This window comes from Apis florea, unplaced genomic scaffold, assembly GCF_048593485.1.
Source record: "Apis florea isolate Af1SG1 unplaced genomic scaffold, ASM4859348v1 contig_24_pilon, whole genome shotgun sequence".
NCBI lineage: Eukaryota > Metazoa > Arthropoda > Insecta > Hymenoptera > Apidae > Apis > Apis florea.
In genome coordinates, this window is record NW_028256597.1 from 123,326 (window position 1) to 145,806 (window position 22,481).

General features: G+C 40.0%; 1 protein-coding gene across 3 annotated transcripts in view; it reads right to left on the bottom strand.

Annotated features, from left to right (window-relative positions):
• The window catches only part of LOC100870530 (neurotrimin), a 191,639-nt gene that overhangs the window by 96,094 nt on the left and 73,064 nt on the right, over nt 1-22,481 (bottom strand). The window contains exon 1 of one of the 3 annotated variants that reach the window (XM_086907088.1): nt 13,275-13,357. The exons of the other annotated variants lie outside the window; for them this stretch is intronic. Coding sequence (XP_086763214.1) covers nt 13,275-13,335 — 61 coding nt within the window. The 5' untranslated portion in view covers nt 13,336-13,357. Of the gene's footprint in view, nt 1-13,274; nt 13,358-22,481 lie in introns of those variants that run through there. 3 annotated transcript variants of the gene reach the window in all.

Genomic DNA, 22,481 nt, shown 5'->3' on the forward strand with positions numbered 1-22,481 from the left:
GATCGACTACTGACTACCACCACCACCACTACTACTACTACTACTACTACTACTACTGCTATTACTGTCACACGTTCCACGTCGAATCACGCGAGTCGTATTCCTCTTCTTTCCGCCGGGAGGAGGGAAAAGGTTAATTAACCTTTATCGTTGACAATACCACTACTAATTCCACTCTTTGATCCGATACCGAATTCTCCCTATCTGCCCACCCATTGTTCTTTAATATTGTATCAAACGCGGCGTGACGATGAATTCGATTCAGCTTTTCACCCGTAAATCGTTAAATTTCCACTCAATCATCCGGCCTATTGTCAACAAACATTACTCGCACGAGCCTACTACGTAAGCAAATAAACCGTTTTAGACTTTGCTTAGACAGCGAGGAAAAAAATAGAGGAGGAGGGAGAGAAGATAAAATAGAGATAAAAAATAAAAAAATACACACGGAGATATCGGTTCTACGTGATTCGAATAATAATGATAGGTTTCTCTTCTTTTTTTTTTTTTTTTTTTTCAATTTTTGAATGATTTTTCGTATATAGCTCGAAAAACGTAGCTATTTTTCTCTCTTTTTATTCGTTTCCCTCTATTTTTTCCTCTCGCTCGTTTTTACACGCTCGTTACGCGCGCGCGCGCGCGCGTGTGTGTGTAAAACGATTGTAAAACAGAGGAAGGTCGTAAAATACCCCCTCCCTTGGCTGCTCGATCGTGCAGAGCACGCGTGTAATCTTTAATTAACTGGGAATAATGGTAACAGTGACATCGCTAATAGTTCTCGCACTCCGGTTTCACTCGCTATTTGCGTGCCGAGTTATATCGTGTAACGCGTTTCACGAAAATTGACATTTGAAGCGGCAATTAAAACTATTACGGGGAGGGGGAGGCGTATTGTTGCGTAACAAGCGTGTTGTGGAGAGGCGAAGAAGCATCGATCGGTTAGGGTTGATCAAACGAATCGATGATTCGAAATTTCGCGAAAAGAAATCGGATCCATCGAACGATGATCCGATCTTGGACGAGGATATCTCAATCGAGGTATCATGGATGGAGGGGGGAATTTCAGATGGGGATTAAAAATCGACCGATCATTAAATCTTGGTGTTGCCTATCTCTTTCAGGAAAAGATCGATCGTTCGAGCGGATATTCGAAACGTTTGGGACACGTTTGAGCTTCCTTCTTCTTCCTGTTGGAACATAATCTCGAGAGTCCCCCGGGGGGAGGGGGGAGAAGGATGGAGAGAACGCCTTAAGTGATGGAGTGGCGCACACTGGTGGGTACACTGCTACACAGGCAACCCAATTGCGGCCACGCAAGAGAAAATCTATCATTATCCTTCAATGATCCTTCTTCCCGTCCTTCCCCCCGGATTAAATTGGATAAATGATGATGAACTTTGCGAGTTTCATATTTGTTTTACCGTTGCCCCATAACTAACAAGCAATCGATACAGACTTCTAAGCATTTCTTTGTGCCTCGAGTATTTTTATTATTATTTCCGCCCGATCCGCTCTTTGAATGACGGGAAATCTGCAAATGATAAAATACGCGTGAAATAAAATACTCTCTTTCTCTCTCGCTAATTTTTTTCAACAACGTATTTGCGCTCCACTTCAGAATTTCCTGTTTGCGATTGTTCGTTGCCAACAGCAACGCAACAATGAAATTTTCGAGCGAACCGCGTGGTTGGTATTCCGGCCATCCTGTTATTAATTATCGTTTATTAATTTCACAAAGGAAGGGAACGGGGGGAGGAAAAAGAAGAAGCAAGAAGAAGGAGAGGAAGAAAAAAAGGTTAAGTTTAGTAAGCAGCATTAACGTTAGAAAATAATTACTAGCCTTCGTTTATATTTTATACAAACTGTCTCAAAGTTTCACGCAGCGCTAAGGTGTCGTGTTACCAATTATACCCGTGCCATCATCATAGTTACTAATGATATCATTACCTTCAACGCAGAAAAAACGGCAAGGAAACGTTCTTCTTTATGACGTTGCAACACTCTTTGCACACACCCTCAATGCACAACTTTCTTGTGAACTGTAAATTTATGTACTTGCTCCTCTTTAAGAGGTTGAATTTTACAACTTTCCCACTGGTGCGCCCCAGTATTTCAACGAACCTTACACCAGCTTGACGCAAATAATAACGATGAAAACAGACACGAACACGAAAAAAAAAAAAAAAAAAAAAGAAGACGCAACGTTTACCTCCAACTTTTCGTCGAGTCGATCGAAACGTAAAACAATCATCAATCGATTGCTTCTTCGATTCTAAAAAAAAGAAAAAATATACTTTGCGCATCGCCACGATATACACGCAAGGAGAGAAGTAAGATAAAAGGAGAATCGCGCAACAGATATGACACGTCGGTCCCCGATTAATTATACACACTGCTAAATACAGACGTTAACTTCGCCGTTAACTACTATTGGATCGGTCGTCTCCATCGTCTGAGAATTAATCAGGGAACTAAGGTCTCTTCTCAAAGGATTCAATTACAGGTGTAACACCTAAGGATAATAATCGATCACCGTTATCTTTGGAAATTTCTCCTCGTTAAGAGGGATATATATATAAATCCAAGATTTTTTGTAGGAGGAAAGGAAGGAAGAATCGATTTTTCTCTCTCCCCAACTGTTGTTAATTCGCAACCTGTCTATATTCGCACTTGTCGATATCGCGTTATCAACGAAGCAAGGGATTTATTGGGAAGGGAAGTGGAATGGTTAAAAAGCGCTGGCGATTTCCCATCCGCGTGAAATATTCAATGTTTCATTCTCTTCTTTATCTTCTCGAGCAAGGATTAATCCAGTCTGGATATCGTTGCGGATACAAATTTCGTGCCGCGCTTCTAAAAAAGAAGAAGAAGAAGAAAAAAAAATAAACACATCTGTGACTTTTATACGTCTGAAAATTACGTTAATTTTATTCGATCGATTGACACTTCTCGTATATAAAGAATCGTTAAGAAATGCAAGGGCAAAACATGTTGAAATTACCAATGGCGACCTATATTTTTTTATGCGTTTTTCCATTCTCCAAAGATTAGTAAGAATAAGTAAAAAAATTACCCCTTCCTTTATATAGATAGACGATATCGAGCTTTTTCATTCAATGTTTTATTAATTTTAACAAAAATTATCGACCAAATCACCCATTCACTTCTGTAGTAAAAGTGTAGATGAAAAGAAAAGAATCAACGATCCGTCGTACTTTAAAATTGCACGATCGAGGCGAATGTACACAGGAAATGACGAACGAACGAACGAACGGCTCGAATAATAAGTCGGTTATTCATTCGGCGAACCGTGCACGAACATTAAACCTTAATTTGATAAATGAAATTGCTGGGATAGAAGGGAACCAGGGAGGAAGAAAGAAGGAGAGGGTGATCGGTTTTCGTTCGTCGATCGATAAGGGGGAGGGGGGGGGGCTAATAAAACCGAATTGTCGCCGATTAAGGATTATTAATTAAGTAACGAGTAACCATTTTTCGTTTCGATAGATATACACTCGAGCCGATGCTCAACCGAATCATGTTAATTATTTCTGTGGTGGAATTAAAAGCTCGCGAGACGGCGTCAAGTGGGATTTCACGCTGTTCATCGATTATTCCTTGGCCCAGGAATTAAGAGAAGGTAGCGTAGACGAGACGCGGCGTGTGGAAGAGAAATTTTCTTTCTCTTTCTTCTCGTTCAACCGATGCTAAAAATAAGCAAACCAATATCATTTCATACATTGATCAATTTCAGATATCCGTGTTACGCAATATTTAACATCGTACACTTGTTTATGAAGCGATTATGAAGCGAGGTCAGAGAAGATTAACGATCCATCCACGGAAGAGATTCGATTTTTAATTCCCCTTTCCGTACTTTCTCTACGTATTTTTACGGGACAATTCAAGGACAAGATTCATCTGTCACTCTGCTGCGATCGAAACGATTGTTACGACACGTGTGATCGTGCATTTGATGGATATAATTGAAAAATAGCGAGTAAAAAATAAAAAAAAAAAAGAAAACTTATGCACGATACCGGGCGATGCAGATTTTTCTTCTTCTTTTATTTCTATTTCGCTTCAACATCGTTCTTTTCGATGCCAAGGCAAGAAGGGCGTACCTTCTTCTTCAAAGGACGAACAAAGGAATTCGTAATTCACGTTGGCCTGGCTCGAGCTAAGCCACCGACTTCCGGACACTCCCACCTATCATTCAACCGCAAAGTTTTACGCGGGGCGCGGGCATCCGTTTTAAAAGCAACTATACTTCCGAGTTTCGATACAAGCTACGCTTTTACGGCCCGTATATTAAAACAACGGTCGGCCGCCCGGATGATCGCCGCGATAACTTGTGCCATTATTCGAGCATTAACATTACTTTCTTCTTTTCCTTTTTATTTATATAGACACCTTTCACTCACTGCTACGTTAATACCTCCCCCTTTCTTGAAATATGATCGTTGTACACGGTTGTGTAAACTTTGCAAAAAATACTATTGATTAAATTTCTTTCAACATTTACGAGGAGGAATGATTTATATATAATTTGCTTGTATTTTTATTATTTACAATCGGATCGGTAATCTGATCCAGTCTGCGAAAGTGTATATTCTTTCCGAGCTCTGACACGAGTGAATAACGAGGCTGTAAATATCGAGGCTGATTTTAAGACCTTGCAAAACGTTTAAATCCTCGATACCGTTTTATATACGTTTGCATATACGACAAACGAGCCAGTTTAGGGAAGTTTAGGCTGGAATTTAGAAATATCTTTCAACTTCTCTCTCTCTCTTTCTGTGGCGCGTTCTATAAAATGGCGCCGCCGCGAGACATTTATCCACACAAAGGAGAAGTTTTCATCGCGTGCGCGTAGAAATAGTTTTTCTTCTCTTATTATTGCGACGAGACCATGGTAAAGAGAGCCACCCCCATGTTTTCTTACGTTCATGTAACGTTTAATTATATACAAAATATTAGCGGGGGCGAGATATCGCTGTATATATTCATTGTAAAAGGATAATAAGGTAAATTGAAGGTTGGTTAACGGTGGTAGGAGCGGTTATAATTAGAAAGCCGATATAATGAGCTTGAAATTCTTTTCGCGTTTTTTTTTTTTTTTTTTAGAAAGCTAAAACAGGTCTTCCCTCACAGCCACCAATTACGCATTTCACGTGTCTGATAAAAATTGAAGAAAAATCCTCAACAGGATTCAAGAGGTAACGAAAAAAAGATTCTTCGTCCGATCGTTTCGATCTCGAATTCGTAATTTCGTAAGCGATAAAATCCTCTTGCGAGTGTATAACGAGGAAAATGATCTCGTCGAAGAAATTTCGACTTCCAAGATGTGAATTAAAATGATCGGTAATCGGTGAAAACTCCTTGTGATATTGAGACACAACGTACATTTAGAGCCACGGGTAACGATGTTTAATGGTAAACTCGTAGTTATGCAGTTGATTTCACATAATGCCACGTTAGCCGCAATATGGAAATCCGCGCTGCGTGAGGATAATACCCTGTCATATTGTGAGTGTGCCGCATAATATCATATTGCGATACATTACGACGCAGCTACGTGTGTGTGTGTAGGTGGCACGTATCGGCCCGTTCAACCCACTCCTCTCTTTATCCGTCCATTTTCTTATTCCTGCTACTCTTATTTTCGATCCTTATATTCCATGCTTCTCCCTCCCCCGCTCCCCCTCCTCCCCCCTCTCTCTTTCTCTTTCTTTAATCATCCTCGACAAATGGAACAAGTCGTTTGTTCAGACTATCATCGAGGGCTTAAATAATTGCCAGATTTAAAGGCAGTTGTAATCAGATAAACAGGACAGGGATGGTAAATGGACGAACGAGTGTATCATGCAGCAGTTCATGTTCGAGTTTAACTCTCTCCATTCCTCATCCGCTCCATTCTCTTACTTTCAATCCCAGCTTCATATTTCTTTTTCTCTCCTCGATCCTTTAATCATCCTCGACAAATGGAATGAGACGTTTCCTAAAACTTGTTCAGACTATCATTCAGAATTTAAATAATTGTCATATTCAGACAAGTTCAACACCCTCATCCTTTCCTCATCCACTCCATTTTCTTACTCTTATTTTCAATCCCAGCTTTCATGTTTCTCTCCTCCTTTAACCATCCTCGACAAGTGGAATAAGACTAAGTTTGTTCAAGTTTGTCATCACTGAGGGCTTAAATGATTGCCAGATTTAAAGGCAGTTGTAATCAGATAGACAGCGAGTATATCACGCAGCGGTCAATTCCTTTCATATTTCTTTTTCTCTCCTCGACCAGTGGAATAAGACTAAGTTTGTTCAGACTGTCATCACTGAGGGCTTAAATGATCGGCAGATTTAATGAAAGGCAGTTGTAATCAGATAAACACAGGACAGGGATGGTAAATGGGCGAAGGGGTATATCATGCAGCAGTCATATTCAGACAAGTGGTACACGGCGTAACGGCCTGGACAAGTGGCGTAGATCAATAATTTCCAGGCGAAGTGGTGTAAGACATTGGCGTGTTTCGACAAGTGGAATGGAATTAGACGAACCGCGACGGTTCAATCGTTTAATCGCCGGCTAATTGCAACCTCCTCGTTACAAATAATAACTGCGTGCGGTCGCAACCGCACAGTTTTGCTTCAGAATTAACTCCTCCCTCTCCCTTTGAGACTCGAGTTACAATTCAGCGACAAGGGGAGGGAGGGTGGTCGACAAGCGAGCGGCTAGACGTAGAAATAAAAGAATCTCTTTTGAACAATTAGCTTCAGGGAGATATAAATATTGAGACAGCATTAACCGGAGAAGTTTCTTCAGCATCACGCGAAATATAATCAAAGGAAGAAGGGGAGTCGAAGAGGCGACATCTTCTTTTCGTCGTTCCTTCCCCCTCTTCTCGTCGTGTAAATAAAAGATAAATTAGCGTTAATCAAAGAAACTTGAACAACGCCTCTCCTCGATGCCTGCCTTCCTTCCTTCCTTTCGTTCCAAGATCGGGCGACACGACAAAGAGGAAATTTTTCGCTGTGGAAAAAGTTAAAAAAAAGAGTGTGAACAATAGCGCAAGTCGATGTTTCTCTCACGATTCCACAGATTTCGATGACATTCACACGTTCCATAGGAATAACTTGCACGCTTTTGATACATTAACGGCAATATCCATTATCGTTTATACGCGAAATTTCTAACGTTCTAATTAATAATCCCGTTTAATTGATTAGGTGTAACGAATGTGTAAAAGGAAGCAGTAGTTACATTTCGGTCGGATTAATTTTGATAATCCAATATACACGTATAACGTGCTTTAATTACTACAAATAATATTATTAACACAGATTATTAAATCGTCCAGATTAATTAACTTGTCGACAGATTAAACAATTCCGTTCGAACGCCAGATGGCGTAATTGAACGATGTAATATCAAATTAATGGAGCGCCGCGAACAATGAAAATTCATCGAATCGTCAAATCATTACGTGTTGCACGTTTTAATAAAAATTTTAATCACTGTGCGCGCAGCTGTGTGCGTATCCGCGCATACATCAATTCAATATCACCGATTCGACTTCGATATCACGACTGCCTGCTCCTGCGAAAACGATTTTTTCGATATGAAAAAAATAAATGCTAGAAAATTTGCATGATAATTAATAAATTATCGATGCGAAAATAACAGAGTCGAAGACAAAGGAAAAGTTAATCTCGTTTTCGAAAATAGATAGATATTTCGTCATCTATCTTAAATGTCGAAAAATAAAATTTAAAATTGGAATTTTCCTTTTCTTTTTCTTTTCCTTTTCGATTTCCTTTTAACATTCCAACGTCTATCCGCGCCCGGGATCCGTGATGAAATCTGGCCGGATCGTTCGAAAATTCGATAACAGAATCCTTGGAGAGGATCTAGAATTTTAATTTCGACTCGAAGCGGGGAAACTACGATGGAAAAAAAGAAAAAATTGAAATCCACCTATGGCACGGACACATGGACACTTTACAAAGATTGGAAAAATATCGATACTACTCGGAAAATGAATTCTACCTACGAGTCGTAAAGACTTGTCGATAAAGAGTCGTCCATTTAATTTTGCTTTATCGCAAAATTGTGGTGCAACTTGTGGTCTGGCCCGCCCCTCCCCTCCCTTTAATCGCTCTAATCAACTTTCGAGGAAAAAAAAAAAAAATGAATCCTCCGCGACGAAATCGATATCGCTTCGATCCGATTTTCCCGAGACTTAAAAAAAAGAGAGAAAAAATCAAAATTTAATTATCAAACCACTATTTTATTCAAAAAAAGAACTCCGTTCGGATCAAGTAATCCGAAATTAATTAATTAATCCCGTTATACTCGAAACTAAACTCCAACTACATCACTTACGAAATAACGCGATACTATATTAAGTGCGAGGTAACGAGTTTTAACAGGTGGTTTTCTCCCTTGAAAACGTAGTATCCCGTGGTAACCCGCGTCTAGTTCCACGTATATATATATATATATATATATATACATATCCATACACGTTATCCGAGAAACTACTACTCGTCAAACTTTAGGATCTGGTCGGACATGGGCCTGTAGGAAGAGAAGGGGAAAAACCGTTTTGTTCCAACCACCAACTTCCACCTATTATCCTCCAAATACCATTTAACATGCAAATCCTGAATTTCAATCGAATTTCAATTAAAAACAGGGGGCTAGACGTAACATTCCCTTTCACAACTTTTGCACGAGCAAATTTTCCCAATACCAGAATTTTCCTATTTACCCTCAAGAGATTCGCGCCGAAAATTTTCAAAACTCTTCTCCAAGAATGTTCGAAACGAACATGTTCTCGTCCCATCTTTTTTTCGAAATTCGATCGGACGATTTTATTATTATTTATATAAAAAAGGAGTCAGGAGAGAGATTGCATGCGCGCCGTGCACGGGGAGGAAGAAAGTGCATAACGCGTACTTTTCTTCTCTTCCCCTCCCCCCCTCCCCGAAAATGATCGGAAACTCGAAATTGCTATTCGTGAGCGGGGGAAAACAAGGGGACGTGGGGGCATTTCTTCGAAGCGCCACCAGCCTTTACGAGACTTAATATCGGTGTTTCGACGATAATTCCGCCCACCCACTCGCTTCACCCCTTCGAATACCGTTTCCACGTATACCTAAAAATCCTTGCTCTCTGATAAGCAGCAATTCACTTGCATGGGTGGACAAATGGGTGTCGTGACAAATCGTGATTGCCGATCCCTTCCAGATCCCTCGAAGTGTTAAAGCCTTTCCCTTCCCGCGACGAAGATTTTGGCAGGAAGATTTGGAGAATGAATTTTTGTCCCAATTCCAGATTTTTATAATCTGCAAAGCAAACGTGTCGGTGATCTCGTAATTTTTGACGTAAGATTTAATAATTTTAATTTTTTAATAAACCCTTGCAAAATGCAATACGATACGAAACGTTTGCATGGAAGCAATCCAGCGATGATGACGTGTATTTTTAGAGTATTTTCCTATTTTTTTCTTTATAATATACTATTTATTTTTAGGCGTAGGCGTATTGTTACAGGCACGCTCGAAGACGCTCGGAAAATTTCTATTAAAGCAATTCTTATTTATGAAATATAGACGTCCACAAGAGCTGTGTTCGCGTAAAGCAAACTCGTATTGCAACTCGAGCTAAATGGAAAGCACCTTAATCTTCCGCGAGGATCCTGATTTTCGTGAAACGAAGAAGAGAGGAATAAAAAAAAAAAATAAATAAAATAAAATAAAATTCGGAATCAACGTGAATAATAATCTAAACGTCACGCGTAATTGTAAGAGTTTATCCTCGCGCAGCCGCGATAACGCAAGTAGAAAGCAACACGCGCGAGAAAAAGGAGAGAGAGGAGGAAAAAGAAGAAGAAGAAGAAAAAACTGGCGAGCCTCTCCTCCCCCCTCGTAAAAACCACCCCAGCATAAGCTGGAACCCGCACGCGCTCCCGGGGGTGCGATATTCATATGAATGAGCGGCCAGTCAAAGTGATAAGATATAAGTCGACGGCACGGCTATTTGCATAATGTAGGCCCTCGTTATGCACGCCCATTAACCTCCGCGCCCCTTATGTCCCATCGTCTTCCACGCCGGCCACTCCGCTCGTCACTTTCCACGAGCGGGACACTCGAACGAGGAATTAACGCCCCCCTCCCTTTCGATCGCCCTCTTTAACAGGGAAAGGACGGAGGAGGATGCTTCACGACTCGAGTTAAATTGTTAGTTGTTGCGGTGTGAAATTTTTCAATATTTTTCCATAATTTTCGTTCGTTTCGTTTGTTGTTGACTCGATATTCTTCGAATTTTCGTGATCGAATAATTTGCTGGAAGAATTTTATTAGGGAAAGGACGGAGGAGGATGCTTTACGACTCGAGTTAAATTGTTAGTTGTTGCGGTGTGAAATTTTTCAATATTTTTCCATAATTTTCGTTCGTTTCGTTTGTTGTTGACTCGATATTCTTCGAATTTTCGTGATCAAATAATTTGCTGGAAGAATTTTATTAGGGAAAGGACGGAGGAGGATGCTTCACGACTCGAGTTAAATTGTTAGTTGTTGCGGTGTGAAATTTTTCAATATTTTTCCATAATTTTCGTTCGTTTCGTTTGTTGTTGACTCGATATTCTTCGAATTTTCGTGATCGAATAATTTGCTGGAAGAATTTTATTAGGGAAAGGACGGAGGAGGATGCTTTACGACTCGAGTTAAATTGTTAGTTGTTGCGGTGTGAAATTTTTCAATATTTTTCCATAATTTTCGTTCGTTTCGTTTGTTGTTGACTCGATATTCTTCGAATTTTCGTGATCAAATAATTTGCTGGAAGAATTTTATTAGGGAAAGGACGGAGGAGGATGCTTCACGACTCGAGTTAAATTGTTAGTTGTTGCGGTGTGAAATTTTTCAATATTTTTCCATAATTTTCGTTCGTTTCGTTTGTTGTTGACTCGATATTCTTCGAATTTTCGTGATCGAATAATTTGCTGGAAGAATTTTATTAGGGAAAGGACGGAGGAGGATGCTTTACGACTCGAGTTAAATTGTTAGTTGTTGCGGTGTGAAATTTTTCAATATTTTTCCATAATTTTCGTTCGTTTCGTTTGTTGTTGACTCGATATTCTTCGAATTTTCGTGATCGAATAATTTGCTGGAAGAATTTTATTGAGGGTGTTAGTAAAGATAATAAATGTTTCTTGGAATATGTTTCTTACTGTAATCACAATCGGAAGAAATTCCACGTTAGAAGGATGAAATAATTTCTTCACGGATGGAGGACACGTATTGTTGCTTTTTTTATTCCCTTCTCTCTCTCTCTCTCCCTCTAACGGAGTTTGTTGCGCTTATATTTATTTAATCGTTGAAAAGCCCGCGGGCGTTGCCGTGTCCTATCAAATATTTGTTTCCATTCCAATTTCATTTTCCACGGTTTATTCGTATTTGACAAATGATCGTAACATTCGCCATCATCTTGTCGAAAAAATATCGATCTCGCCATCTTGACCCAATTTCCCCTTTCCTCGCTCTTTCCGCGGGAAATTTCAACGGGTTCGTTCGAAAAAAAATTTCTTCTCGAACCGTGTCTCCCAAAAAAATGTATCTCGATAATCCAGTTCGAAATTGTATAATAATTGTATCTTCTTCCATCGTACCTTTTCTCTCGGTCACTACAACATTAACAACAATGTTCGTGGCAATTCCAGTTTGCAAAAATTAATACCAGGTTTATTCGTACGTATTCGTACAATAATGGAAGAAATATTCTACGAGTCGTTCCGAGTACGTACGAGCGTGTATAGTTTAGAAACGGAGATAATGTCCGAGTTTGTGCGCAACGTTTCCCGGGGAGGGAACAATCGCGACGATACAATCTAATTTCTGGATGGTAGAACTTTGCTTTAATCTCAAAATTCCCGCCACGGAGAAACAATATTTTCCACCATCTAAATAGACACTTTTATCTGTCCTCGAACCTCGCGACGATTGTTCACGTGCGAACGGAGTGCATACATTTTGCATACACCAAACAAGCCCCCCTCTTGTTTCGAAACGATAACGCGTTTAATTAGATTTGGAAATTATTAGCGAAAATTTTCTTCTTTCGGGTAAAAAAATGTGTTCGCGAGTTGATATTTTTTTTTGTGTGTGAAAAAAGAATAATAATAATAATAATAATAATAATAATGAAAATCATATTATATCGGATTCGTATCTCAAAATTTTATACATGGAAACTGCAAAGATCCATTACAGTCCATAAAAGCGTGTTAAATATTAAATCGAAATCTGTTAACAATGGCAGTTTTAAACATTAACAATATTTTTCTCGATATTCGATCAACAGATATTTGCAACATCGAAGCAAAGCGATAAATTTAAATTTTGAATAACACGATTGGTCCATGATAAAATTAAAAAAAGTTAGCAACTAGAGATGGTAAATTGCTGAATACTTTAATTTATTTTAAAGCCGCTGCTTTTTTTTTTTTTATCTATTAATCTAATTTAAAGTAAAGTTCGTAGAATTTCGTTTCGAAATTTTGTTCGATAAAACGGTTCGATAAAAACAAATTAAAGTTGGGATATTGAACGAAACGTGCAACTTCTTCGTGCAATATTATGTATTCCAAAGGAAAAGATTGCTTCTTTTAATGCATATCGTGCACTTATTCGAGCATCGATGACAAATATCGTAAATCGATTTCTGCGAATGTTTATTCTTACATTCTAATCTCGACGTGAAATTATGTCAGACGTAATATACTTATATTTATTCGCAGAGAAGAACAAATGCGTTTTACTACACAAATCCGTAACGTAAATGAAAATTTCATAAATTTATACGCTATGTATTTATTTTAATTATTATTTTACCGTTTCGCGAAATCCGCAAAAAAAAAAAAAGGAAAAAAAAATACTAGACTCTCCTTTAATTATCTATTAAAGGGATTGCGAAACAAAGTTTGCCACGTTTAAAGAACGCGCAAGAAAAAATGATACAAACCCTTTCAAAGTGGGCCTTTGACGCATCATTTACATTCGTGCTCAAAGTGTTGGCAAATGCGATGAAAAATATAAAACATTCCAGAGATGTGCTCTCAACATTGACGTCACACAACGAATCGATGCGTATAACAACATATCCGCCTACGTACTTTACCATTCCTCCTATCTAACCGACAAACGAATAATTTTTACTCGAGTAAAAAGAAAAATTTATACATATATATACATATATTTTATAAAAATCGAGTTACCTTGTATCATTTGTAAGACGTAGTTTCCGTAGTTTCCCACGTTTGCCGCGTAGTTAATCATCGACCGTCCTGTTGATAACGCGCCCCACTACTGATATATAAACAAAAAGGTTTCGCCGTAACTTCGAAACGATTCGGAACGAATCGGGCAAAGTCGAGCGCCGTTCGCGTCTCGGTTCGACTCGGCAATAATCGGGCACGATCGACGACTAGCGAATATCGCTTGTTCGCGCCTCCTCGAACCGATCGCGCCCGATTTTCACCGAGTCGAACCGAAGTCGAGTTTCTACCGAATCTTCGCGTTAAACTACCAAAAACAACGTATTAAAAAACGAAAGGGGGGGAGAGGGAAAAAAACACGCGAAGTTATTATTATTATCTCTCTTATCTTACACTCATCCTTCTTGCTCGACAGATTCGTCCCGTTTGAAACTGGAACACGATTGAATTGTGTTGATCCCTTTGCCTTTGTTTCTCTCCTCGAGTTTCGCGCAAGAGCATCGAAGTAAAATCGTGGAAAGACGAAGAAGAGGAAGCTTGGTGGCGGACCGCAGAAGCTTAAGGTTTAATTCGCCGTCAACGAACGCGTACTCGGATATATCATCCAACGTCGGCGTCCACGTTCTCTTTAATTAGTAGGCTCGCCCCTCGTCCCAAGTATTGTTTCTCGTAACTGGTTTTTCAGAGGGAGGGAAAGTGGCGCGGAGAGAAGGACGTTCTTCCGCGAAAGAGCGGTGAAAGAGGCAGGGGGAAAAATTCAAAGAGAGAGAGAGAGAGAGAGAGAGAGAGGTCAGAAAGCAGATAAATAATAAAGCCGTTGACTTCATAACTCTACTCATTTTTTCGACCCTCTCTTCCTCTCCTCCTGTGTTCTCCTGTGTTATGTTGAACAATACTGAAAAGAAGAGTCTGAGAAGGAGTGGTGGGGGAGGCAGGGATCGACGTGGCAGGGCCGAAGGCAGGGAGTTTTAAGCGGCGAGACAACCATGTCCGATTAATTGTGCCCGGAGGACTTGCTCCGCTCAAAGAGGATAATTCACCCATGCTATTTTATTCCTATTAACGCAAGCTTTTGCGGCCACCCTCGGATTTTTATCCCACCCGATCGCGCCACGCCAAGATTTAGCGAATTCGAAACCTCGCTACTACACCGTGCTACTAACTTTTTCCAACCGCAATTTACTTCTCTTTCCCGTAAATAACGATCGTGACAAGAGATAATTTCCACGATGGATAATGCGTATCGATGACGATGTTTGTCGCCGAACAACGGGCGCGCGATTTAATTTTGATAAACGGATCGAAACATCGGGTTCGTGGAAAAATCCTTATCGACCTGTTTAATCCCGATTCGATCGGTTATTCGAAATTATATCCTATTAAAAAGTTGGTTAAAATCACATCTGCGAACGTGTATACCAGATATACGATAGACGCTTTATAACATTTCAGGAATTTTATCAAAGATATTCCCGATATACTCGAGATAGTTCGAATATTACGAAAGGATCGTTGGAGGGAAGAATTGGCAGGGGTAGGGAACGGTTTTAGAACAGATTTTTAAGAAAAAGGTGTATTACGGAGATAGATCAGGCTGTTTGAAAAAGTTCTGTTTGAGATTGGCAGAGGCGTTAAACGGTAAGGTGCGATCGACGTTGATTTACATCCGTTTCGTATTACTATCCGGCCAAGTTCCCACGATCAGGTGGAAACTGCTAACTGCTTGTCCAGAATGGGGACAAAGATAGAAGGGGAAGACGCGGGATCAGCACTTTTTTGCAAAACTCTCGAGCGCCGTACTATTCCCCAAGAATTTATGTCGGCCAGGGCTCATTCATTTCCCCCCTCCCTCCCTCGTATCTCCCCTTCGACTTTTAAAACGCGACCCGGACGAATAGTTTCCTCTTTTACGACCCGGCAAATATCGCGAAATGCGCCGCTATGAAAATAATATCGGGATGGAAAGTTTCCTTTTCCGGGGGGAAAGTTGCTTGCTTCGTAATTCCACCGATAATCCGTATGATGAAAATGTATCCGTATGATATATATATATATATATATATATATATATATATATATATATATATATATATCTTCTTTTATTGTCAAAATTGTTTAAATCGATGTTTCACGATCGAATACCTTTTTTTCTTCTTTTTGATAAAAAATAACTTAACGTGTAAGTTAATAAACTTTATGTTGTTTCTCTGAACGAAAAATCGTTTAGAAATCGACATCAATCCTCGATTGGATAGCGTGGGATATGCAGCAACACGAAAATGAATTATTGAAATAATAATCGAGGGAATCGGAGTGAAGCGATAGAAACATTCGTTGAGTCATCCGGAGAGAGAAAAGGGAGAGGGGAGAAGGGTAGAATTACTTCTATTCCAGTAATTTTCCTTATCCTCTCCAATCCTTAATCGACTCCTCGTGAAATCTATCGATACTTTCTTTACCTTCTTTTTCCCCCCTCCCGATACTTACTAATTTGTCACGCTGCAACATCGTTTCGTACTTGAAATTAATTGGAATACTCACCTGAAAAAGGAAAAGAAAAAAATCAACGTTAGTACGAGAAAGAAGGAGAAGAAGGAATATTATTAATCACGACTCTTCCAACAGCGTTTAAATGCGATATTTGATGCAAAATCGATCGATTAGAATGTTGACGAAGAGAATACAGAGAAAGTGTGATTAGTGAACGAGGGGACAATCGTGGGATTCGAGATTTCGCCGATAAGATAAGGAAACGCGAGCCCAACACTCGATAATGACGACGTCCATGAGAATGAGTCAACCGTGAAGGGGTTGAAGCGAAGAGGGAAAGTTAAAGAGGAACCGTTCAACGTTCCCGGAACAATGGTCCCCGGAAAAAATATTACCATCTATTAATCATAGTTCGTAACAGCGTAATACGACACGATTTGCATAACACTATTGTGTGCCTCGATGGATACATAAATACGGGATTTAATAACACGCGTGAACATCGTGTCTTGACGGAAGGAAATAAACACGAGAATTAATACTATACAATATATCTCTGAGCAAATTGCTGCACGTGATTAAAAAAAAAAAAAAAAAAGTTGAGATCGAATCGATATCGAAATAGATAAATATTGCATTGGACGTGTGCAGAAAAATATATACAGAGTTTAATATTTTTCCCCTCCCCCCGATTTTTAGTGGGAAATTTCGAAACGAATTAATTCAAAAATTCATTTGAAACGAATCATTCTTTAAACCTACGTAAATTCATCTTTCATTGGAGACGAACAAGAATCATCCCGAAAGATAAATAACGTATCGAAAAAAAATACAATTATTATCTTTACAAATTGTTTCATCACGAACGAAACGCAATGTACGATTATTACAAAAATCAATCGAAAATTACCGCAGCCACTTCGAACAGGATTCCTCGCAAAATTCATTTCGGTGGAAAGAAACGCATCGCGTTACTTTCCCGCTCGAATAATCCCAAGAATCCCGATACCCCGATCCAATTTCGTTCAGTGTCCCCGATCCGTGACGATCGTTTCTTCTTCCACCGCTTCTCCTTTCTTCTACCACGACGAATTTTCGTGTTTCGTACACAAGCCGCGCAACACGTGTCGGTAAGTACGGATAGACTGGTCGGTAAATAATTTAGCATCCCTTGCCGCCCGCCAGTCTGCCGCCCTGTCTGTAAATCCGCGATAGAGCGGATGGCCTACCCCCTCTCCTCTACCCTTTCTCGTTACAGAGAACGCGAATCAATTACGGGCGGGCATAGCTGAACACGCGGCCCATAATCGAGCCGGCCGATCGACATCTGCCTGTTGTGTGGATCAACCAACGTGTTTGTTGCTCTCGACCGGTGCCTTCCTTTTCTTTTTCTCCTCCCCTCTCTCTCTTTTCCTCTTTATTTCTCAACTTGGGCTGGGACTTGCCGTCCTTTCCAATTTGAAACGGACGGGAAATCTGGGTCACTGAAATTCTCTCGAGCGAACGTGTCGATGTGTCTGCGCCGCCAAGCCTTTATATATATATATATGTATATACCTTATATCGGAAACGAGAAGGGATTAAAGGTTTTGGGATTAATTGGCACGAGAGAGAAAATTGCACGGGGACGGGATCCTTCTTTCTTTTCTTTTTTTTTTTGAATTTTTGAACAAGGAAGGGAATAAATGGTATCGATGATATCGACGACTGATATGATTCTTCCGGCGAGATTCTTGGTGGATCGCGATTGGATCGCAGTGTTTGTATTACATTTGAGAAATCCAGGTAATAACGTTCGAATAAAAAGCTAGCATAGATTCTCAGGGATCCACTTTTTATCGACCACTTTTTATACACTTTACAAGTAGTCGACGGTAAAAAGAAAAAGCACACTAACATCCTTCTAACATCCTTCCTACTTACTTAGATTTTCTTCTTCTTCTAGAGAAACAACCCAAGTAAGAATACCAATGTAATAACCAAAAGACGTATATCTCGAGCTCCACACCTCCCTCCCCTCTCCTCCCTCAACGACAATCCAACTAACCGTTGCCCCGGATATAATTTTTACCAAGCGCATCGTTAAATCGTTTCTCTGTGACGAGAATTCCTTCCCACAAACGAGGGAAGAGATATATATATATATATAAATCCGATTGGCGTTTTAAAACACGTTGTTTCCCTCGAACAAAGTTCCAACAAAGCGGCAAAGCAACGAATCTATTTGTATCGGAGAAAGAAAAAGAGGGAAAGCTCGAGGAAGATAGGAGAGTGGTTATCGGCCGGAGAGATACGTTCCACGCGTCTGGAAGTCGAGCGTTCAACAACGGCCTTCTAATCTAATTCGAGGGTGGAAGAATAAAGCCGGCGTCCACGTGTGAACGGGGCAGATGCATCGACGGCAGGCATCTTCGTTCGAAAAGTTGGGCGAGATCAAGAAGTTTCTCGCAATAGGGAGAGGTGCCTAATCTATTCCCCGCCTCGATTCGCGCGCCCGTAATTTATGGAATCTTCTTTCTCCCCGCGCGAATGCTTTTCCACGCTCTTCTTCTTTCGTTTCTTCCATATATGTATAGTGTGTGTGTGTGTGTGTGTGTGTGTGCGCGCGGTATTCCACGCTCTTGCGATCTCTCGGATCTTGCCGAGCAAGATGTAATTTACAAGTACGCGATACGATAAATTTTATGAACGTTCAGATGCTCGAGGAGGTAATTTTTTTTTTCTTTTTCTTCTTCTTCCTCTTTTCCTTCTTTTTCCCTATTTTCGAGGGACCTTTTCACGTTTGTACTCACGTTTTGATAGGGTGGAGAGCTGGAGGGGGGAGATTACGATTTTAAGTGGTCTGGAGGATGTATTTTCTTGCTGCTGGTTATGGATCCAGGTATGAAAAGGTATGAAGAAGGGAGCCCCGTAAGAGTCTCTCTTACGGAAGATGCTTCTAACGAGGGAAGCTCGTGGTTCGTAATCTCCGCTTGATCATCTGCTTCCCTGTATTCCTTCATCGTATTTAATGATTCGTGCACAATTATCGTGCAAATTTTTCGAAAAACTTGCAACGTTACGTGTGCTCGTTTCTTTGATCGAAAAAAAGGAAGAAAATTAAGATTCAATATCGTTCTCGTTATTATTTATAGTCGTTATACGATAAGAGAGAGAGAGAGAGAACTCAAAGTAAGAAAAGAAAAGACGGTAGGTTTCCAGCTTCTAATCTTGGTAAGTGTTGCATCCGAATCTGGTTAGATACGGATTTATCTTACAGGTTCTCGATAACCCGTACAGTTTTTCGTGGCCAATCTGATGGTGTGATATGAAATTCCAAACCCCACGTTTTGGAAGATTCGTGTCCAAAATCCAAAGCCATCCCTTATGGGGCTGGTGAAACGTATCGGTGATCACGATCGCATATTCCAAACCAACCGGGATCCGTTTACAGTTTTATCCATTCTACATCTGCGAAATCTGTATATTCGAATCTAATCGCCCGTTCTAATCCCTCCCTCCCTTTATTACACGTCCTCCTCTCTCTCTCTCTCCCCCCGATCGCTTTATCATCCCGCTTCCAAGCACCATTTAAATTTGCACAAGCGCAATTCGCAAAGACGACAATGCCGTTGACACGCGTGCACTCCACGCTATTAATCTGATTACCACGCGAGCAATGGATCGAGGGAGAATGCTGCCTGCGTCGTTTCGATCGGACCCACGCTTCGGAAACACGAACTCTTTCCCAATCAATCGATATAACAGTAACAAGCTTTAAATTAATTTGTGAAAAATATCGAACCAAGTTAATAATCGAATACCTACCTTGCTTCGTCCTCGATCAACTAAAAATTCTTTCGAAAATCGAGGAGGAGAACTTTGATCGATTGCCACTGTTGAGAACAATACAAACGATCGAAGATCCAAGAGAGGATTGTTATATATATTCCCTCGTGTAATCCTTGTGTATAAAAGTTCGCTGAAACTTTATCTATAATTTTATTATTATATAACGTTGCTAGCAGTGTCATTATTCTCTCAGTTGGCATCCTTTTCTTCGTCTTCGATCGTCAGTTGTTCAGACACGTCATTGTTCACTGCATAACCAACCAACACCCTGTCTTCTTCCCTCCCTCCTCTCAACTTGCTTACTCTTAATTGGCAGCCAAGGGACGAAAACGAGAGAAGAGGCGGGTATATATATATATATATATATTTCGAAACGAAAATCATCCCTGCCCCTAGGACACACGCGAAAGGGTGGATTCGCGTTAAAAAGAATTTCTGGGAAACGATTCAAGGGGATTTCGTTCTAATCCTCGTTCGACGGATAACGATCGGTTTCGTTCGGTGAGGGCGAAAGGAGGGGGGGAGGGGGTAAAGAGGCGAGGGAAGCAGATTGGCTTGCATGGCAGAAACTCGCGAAGTCGGAAGCTCGTTATGTGCAGCACGCGAACACACGACTCGAAATTATCTTCGTAATTAACTGCACTTCTTAACATAACGCATGGCGTGCCAACCGGGCCCAGACGGCGGGAATACGTATTTGGCGGAATCTACCCAAGACGATATGTAACCCGAAACTGAACGGCACCAGCTGCTAGCCGCCTCGCCTCCCCCTGCACGCGTGGCTCACCTATCTATGACCCTGCGGCAACCAAGCGTGTCCCGTGATATCGTATCCAGAGGAAAAGTATCCGATCCGACGTTCGAGGCTGGACAAGGATCGCGAGGATCCTTGAAACGTGGTAATTGATGGTAATTTGGATCGTTTGAGTCTCTTAAGCGAAATAATCGACGAAGATATACGAAGGAATAGGTTCTTTTTTCCAATTTGGATCGTTGGGATTTCTTAAATGGTATAGTATAGTAATCGATGGAAATGAAGAAATGGTAATTTGGATCGTTTGGATTTGAATGGAGATTTTGAAATACGATAATCGATGGAAATGAAGAGATGAGGATTTCTTGAATGGAAATTTTGAAATATAATAATTGATGGAAATGTGATTCTTTTTTCCATATATTCAATTTGGATCGTTTGAATCTCGTAAGAGGAGAGTTTGAAATAATCGATGAAGATATACGAAGGAATAGGTTTCTTTCCTGGAAATGAAGAAATAGGTGTCGTTCTTTTTTCCATATATTCAATTTGGATAATTTGGATCGTTTCGATTTCTTCTCGAAATAGAGAAATCTCTTTTTCCAATCATTTGGATTTGTATGGAGAGTTTGAACCACGATGAAGAAACTTGTTGTTTCTTAATCCAATTTGCTTTATCATCGATCGAAAGAATCGGAACAGGATCTTTCATCTTATACACAAATTATCTTCGATAATTTCGAAAATAAACCGAAACGAAAGGAAACGTGGCAAGTTAATCGTTCCATTATCGTTCGACACTTGCCGTTATTAAATTTGAAAAAGGAGAGCGTAATAACGTAATTTTCCACTCGTTATTGGGATGACTCTCTGGAAAAAATATTCGAATAGAATGGTGGTGGTGTTTACCAGAGAGCTGCAAATTGTTTACCAAAAAACCGAGATTTTCATTCCGACTATTGTTTTTCCCACCTAGCATCACGCTCTCTGCCAGCAGCCCCTACAACAGCCCATTGATTTTCCCTGTTCCGCTCCCTCAAAATTTTCATTTTCCGCGTATATACCATGATTTCACAGCACACGTTGTTAATTGACGGCTTAAACGAGTCGTTTTATTGCCTCGATACCGAGATAATCTTTCTAATTAGATCGATCGGTGTGCAACGCAAGGATCTCTTCATTTCCCTTAATTGGGATAATTTTATAATTCAATGTAAATTTAAATCTGGTAATAACTGGTTTAGCTGAATATTTCCATCCATTTTCTTTTTTTTCTTTCTTTTCACATCTAAATACGAAAGTCGCCATCTTTGGAAAAAATTAACAAAACTTGTCTCAAACGATTAAACCCACGCTGTTGTTTACTTTGGCTATAAAAAAAACGTTTCTCCACGTAGACACGTTACAATTCGTCGAGTAAACAGAATTAAAAAGTGTCAAAGTTCATCGAATTTCTCTCTTCCTTTCTCTTTCCTCCCGTTTGCTCTTAAAACGTTAAACAGTTTTACGCTTACAATTATTTGTGTATTACATGGTCGAATATTCGAATAATCTGGATAGCGAATCGTATATACTCGCTGCACAGTTTGTAGGAGGTATAGTAAGAATACAGTATAGCAAAATGGGAGGCAACCGCTCACAAAATAGCCTTCTATAACCTACATCAAAGTTCACCGACACGATTCTTCAGAATTGTTTCCACGAAACATAGCTATTTCTCGGACACTTCGTAGAACGTTTCAGAAAATATATCGTTATAACTGTCGATAAGTCACGTCGATGCACGTCACCTTATTTATTTCTATCAGATTATACAGAAACTCCCTTCTCTCAAACCTGCTCGCTTCCTCCGAGAAAAAAATTCTCGATTAATTAGATCGAAAATGAAAAATTGGAATATTTAAAAAAAAAGAAGAATACGTCCATCCTTTTCCTTCAAAAAAAGGAAACACTTTCTAAACCCATTGGACGTTTCGCATTTCGTTCTTCGAAAACTGTCGATTACCGTCCTCCACGTTGCTCGTTCACTCGCTTCGAGTGTCGATTTTATCCCGACGATTCATCCTTCGAAATCAACTTTTCGAAATCTAAACGATAGAGAAAGGATTCGAGAGGAATACGATTCGAGAGGA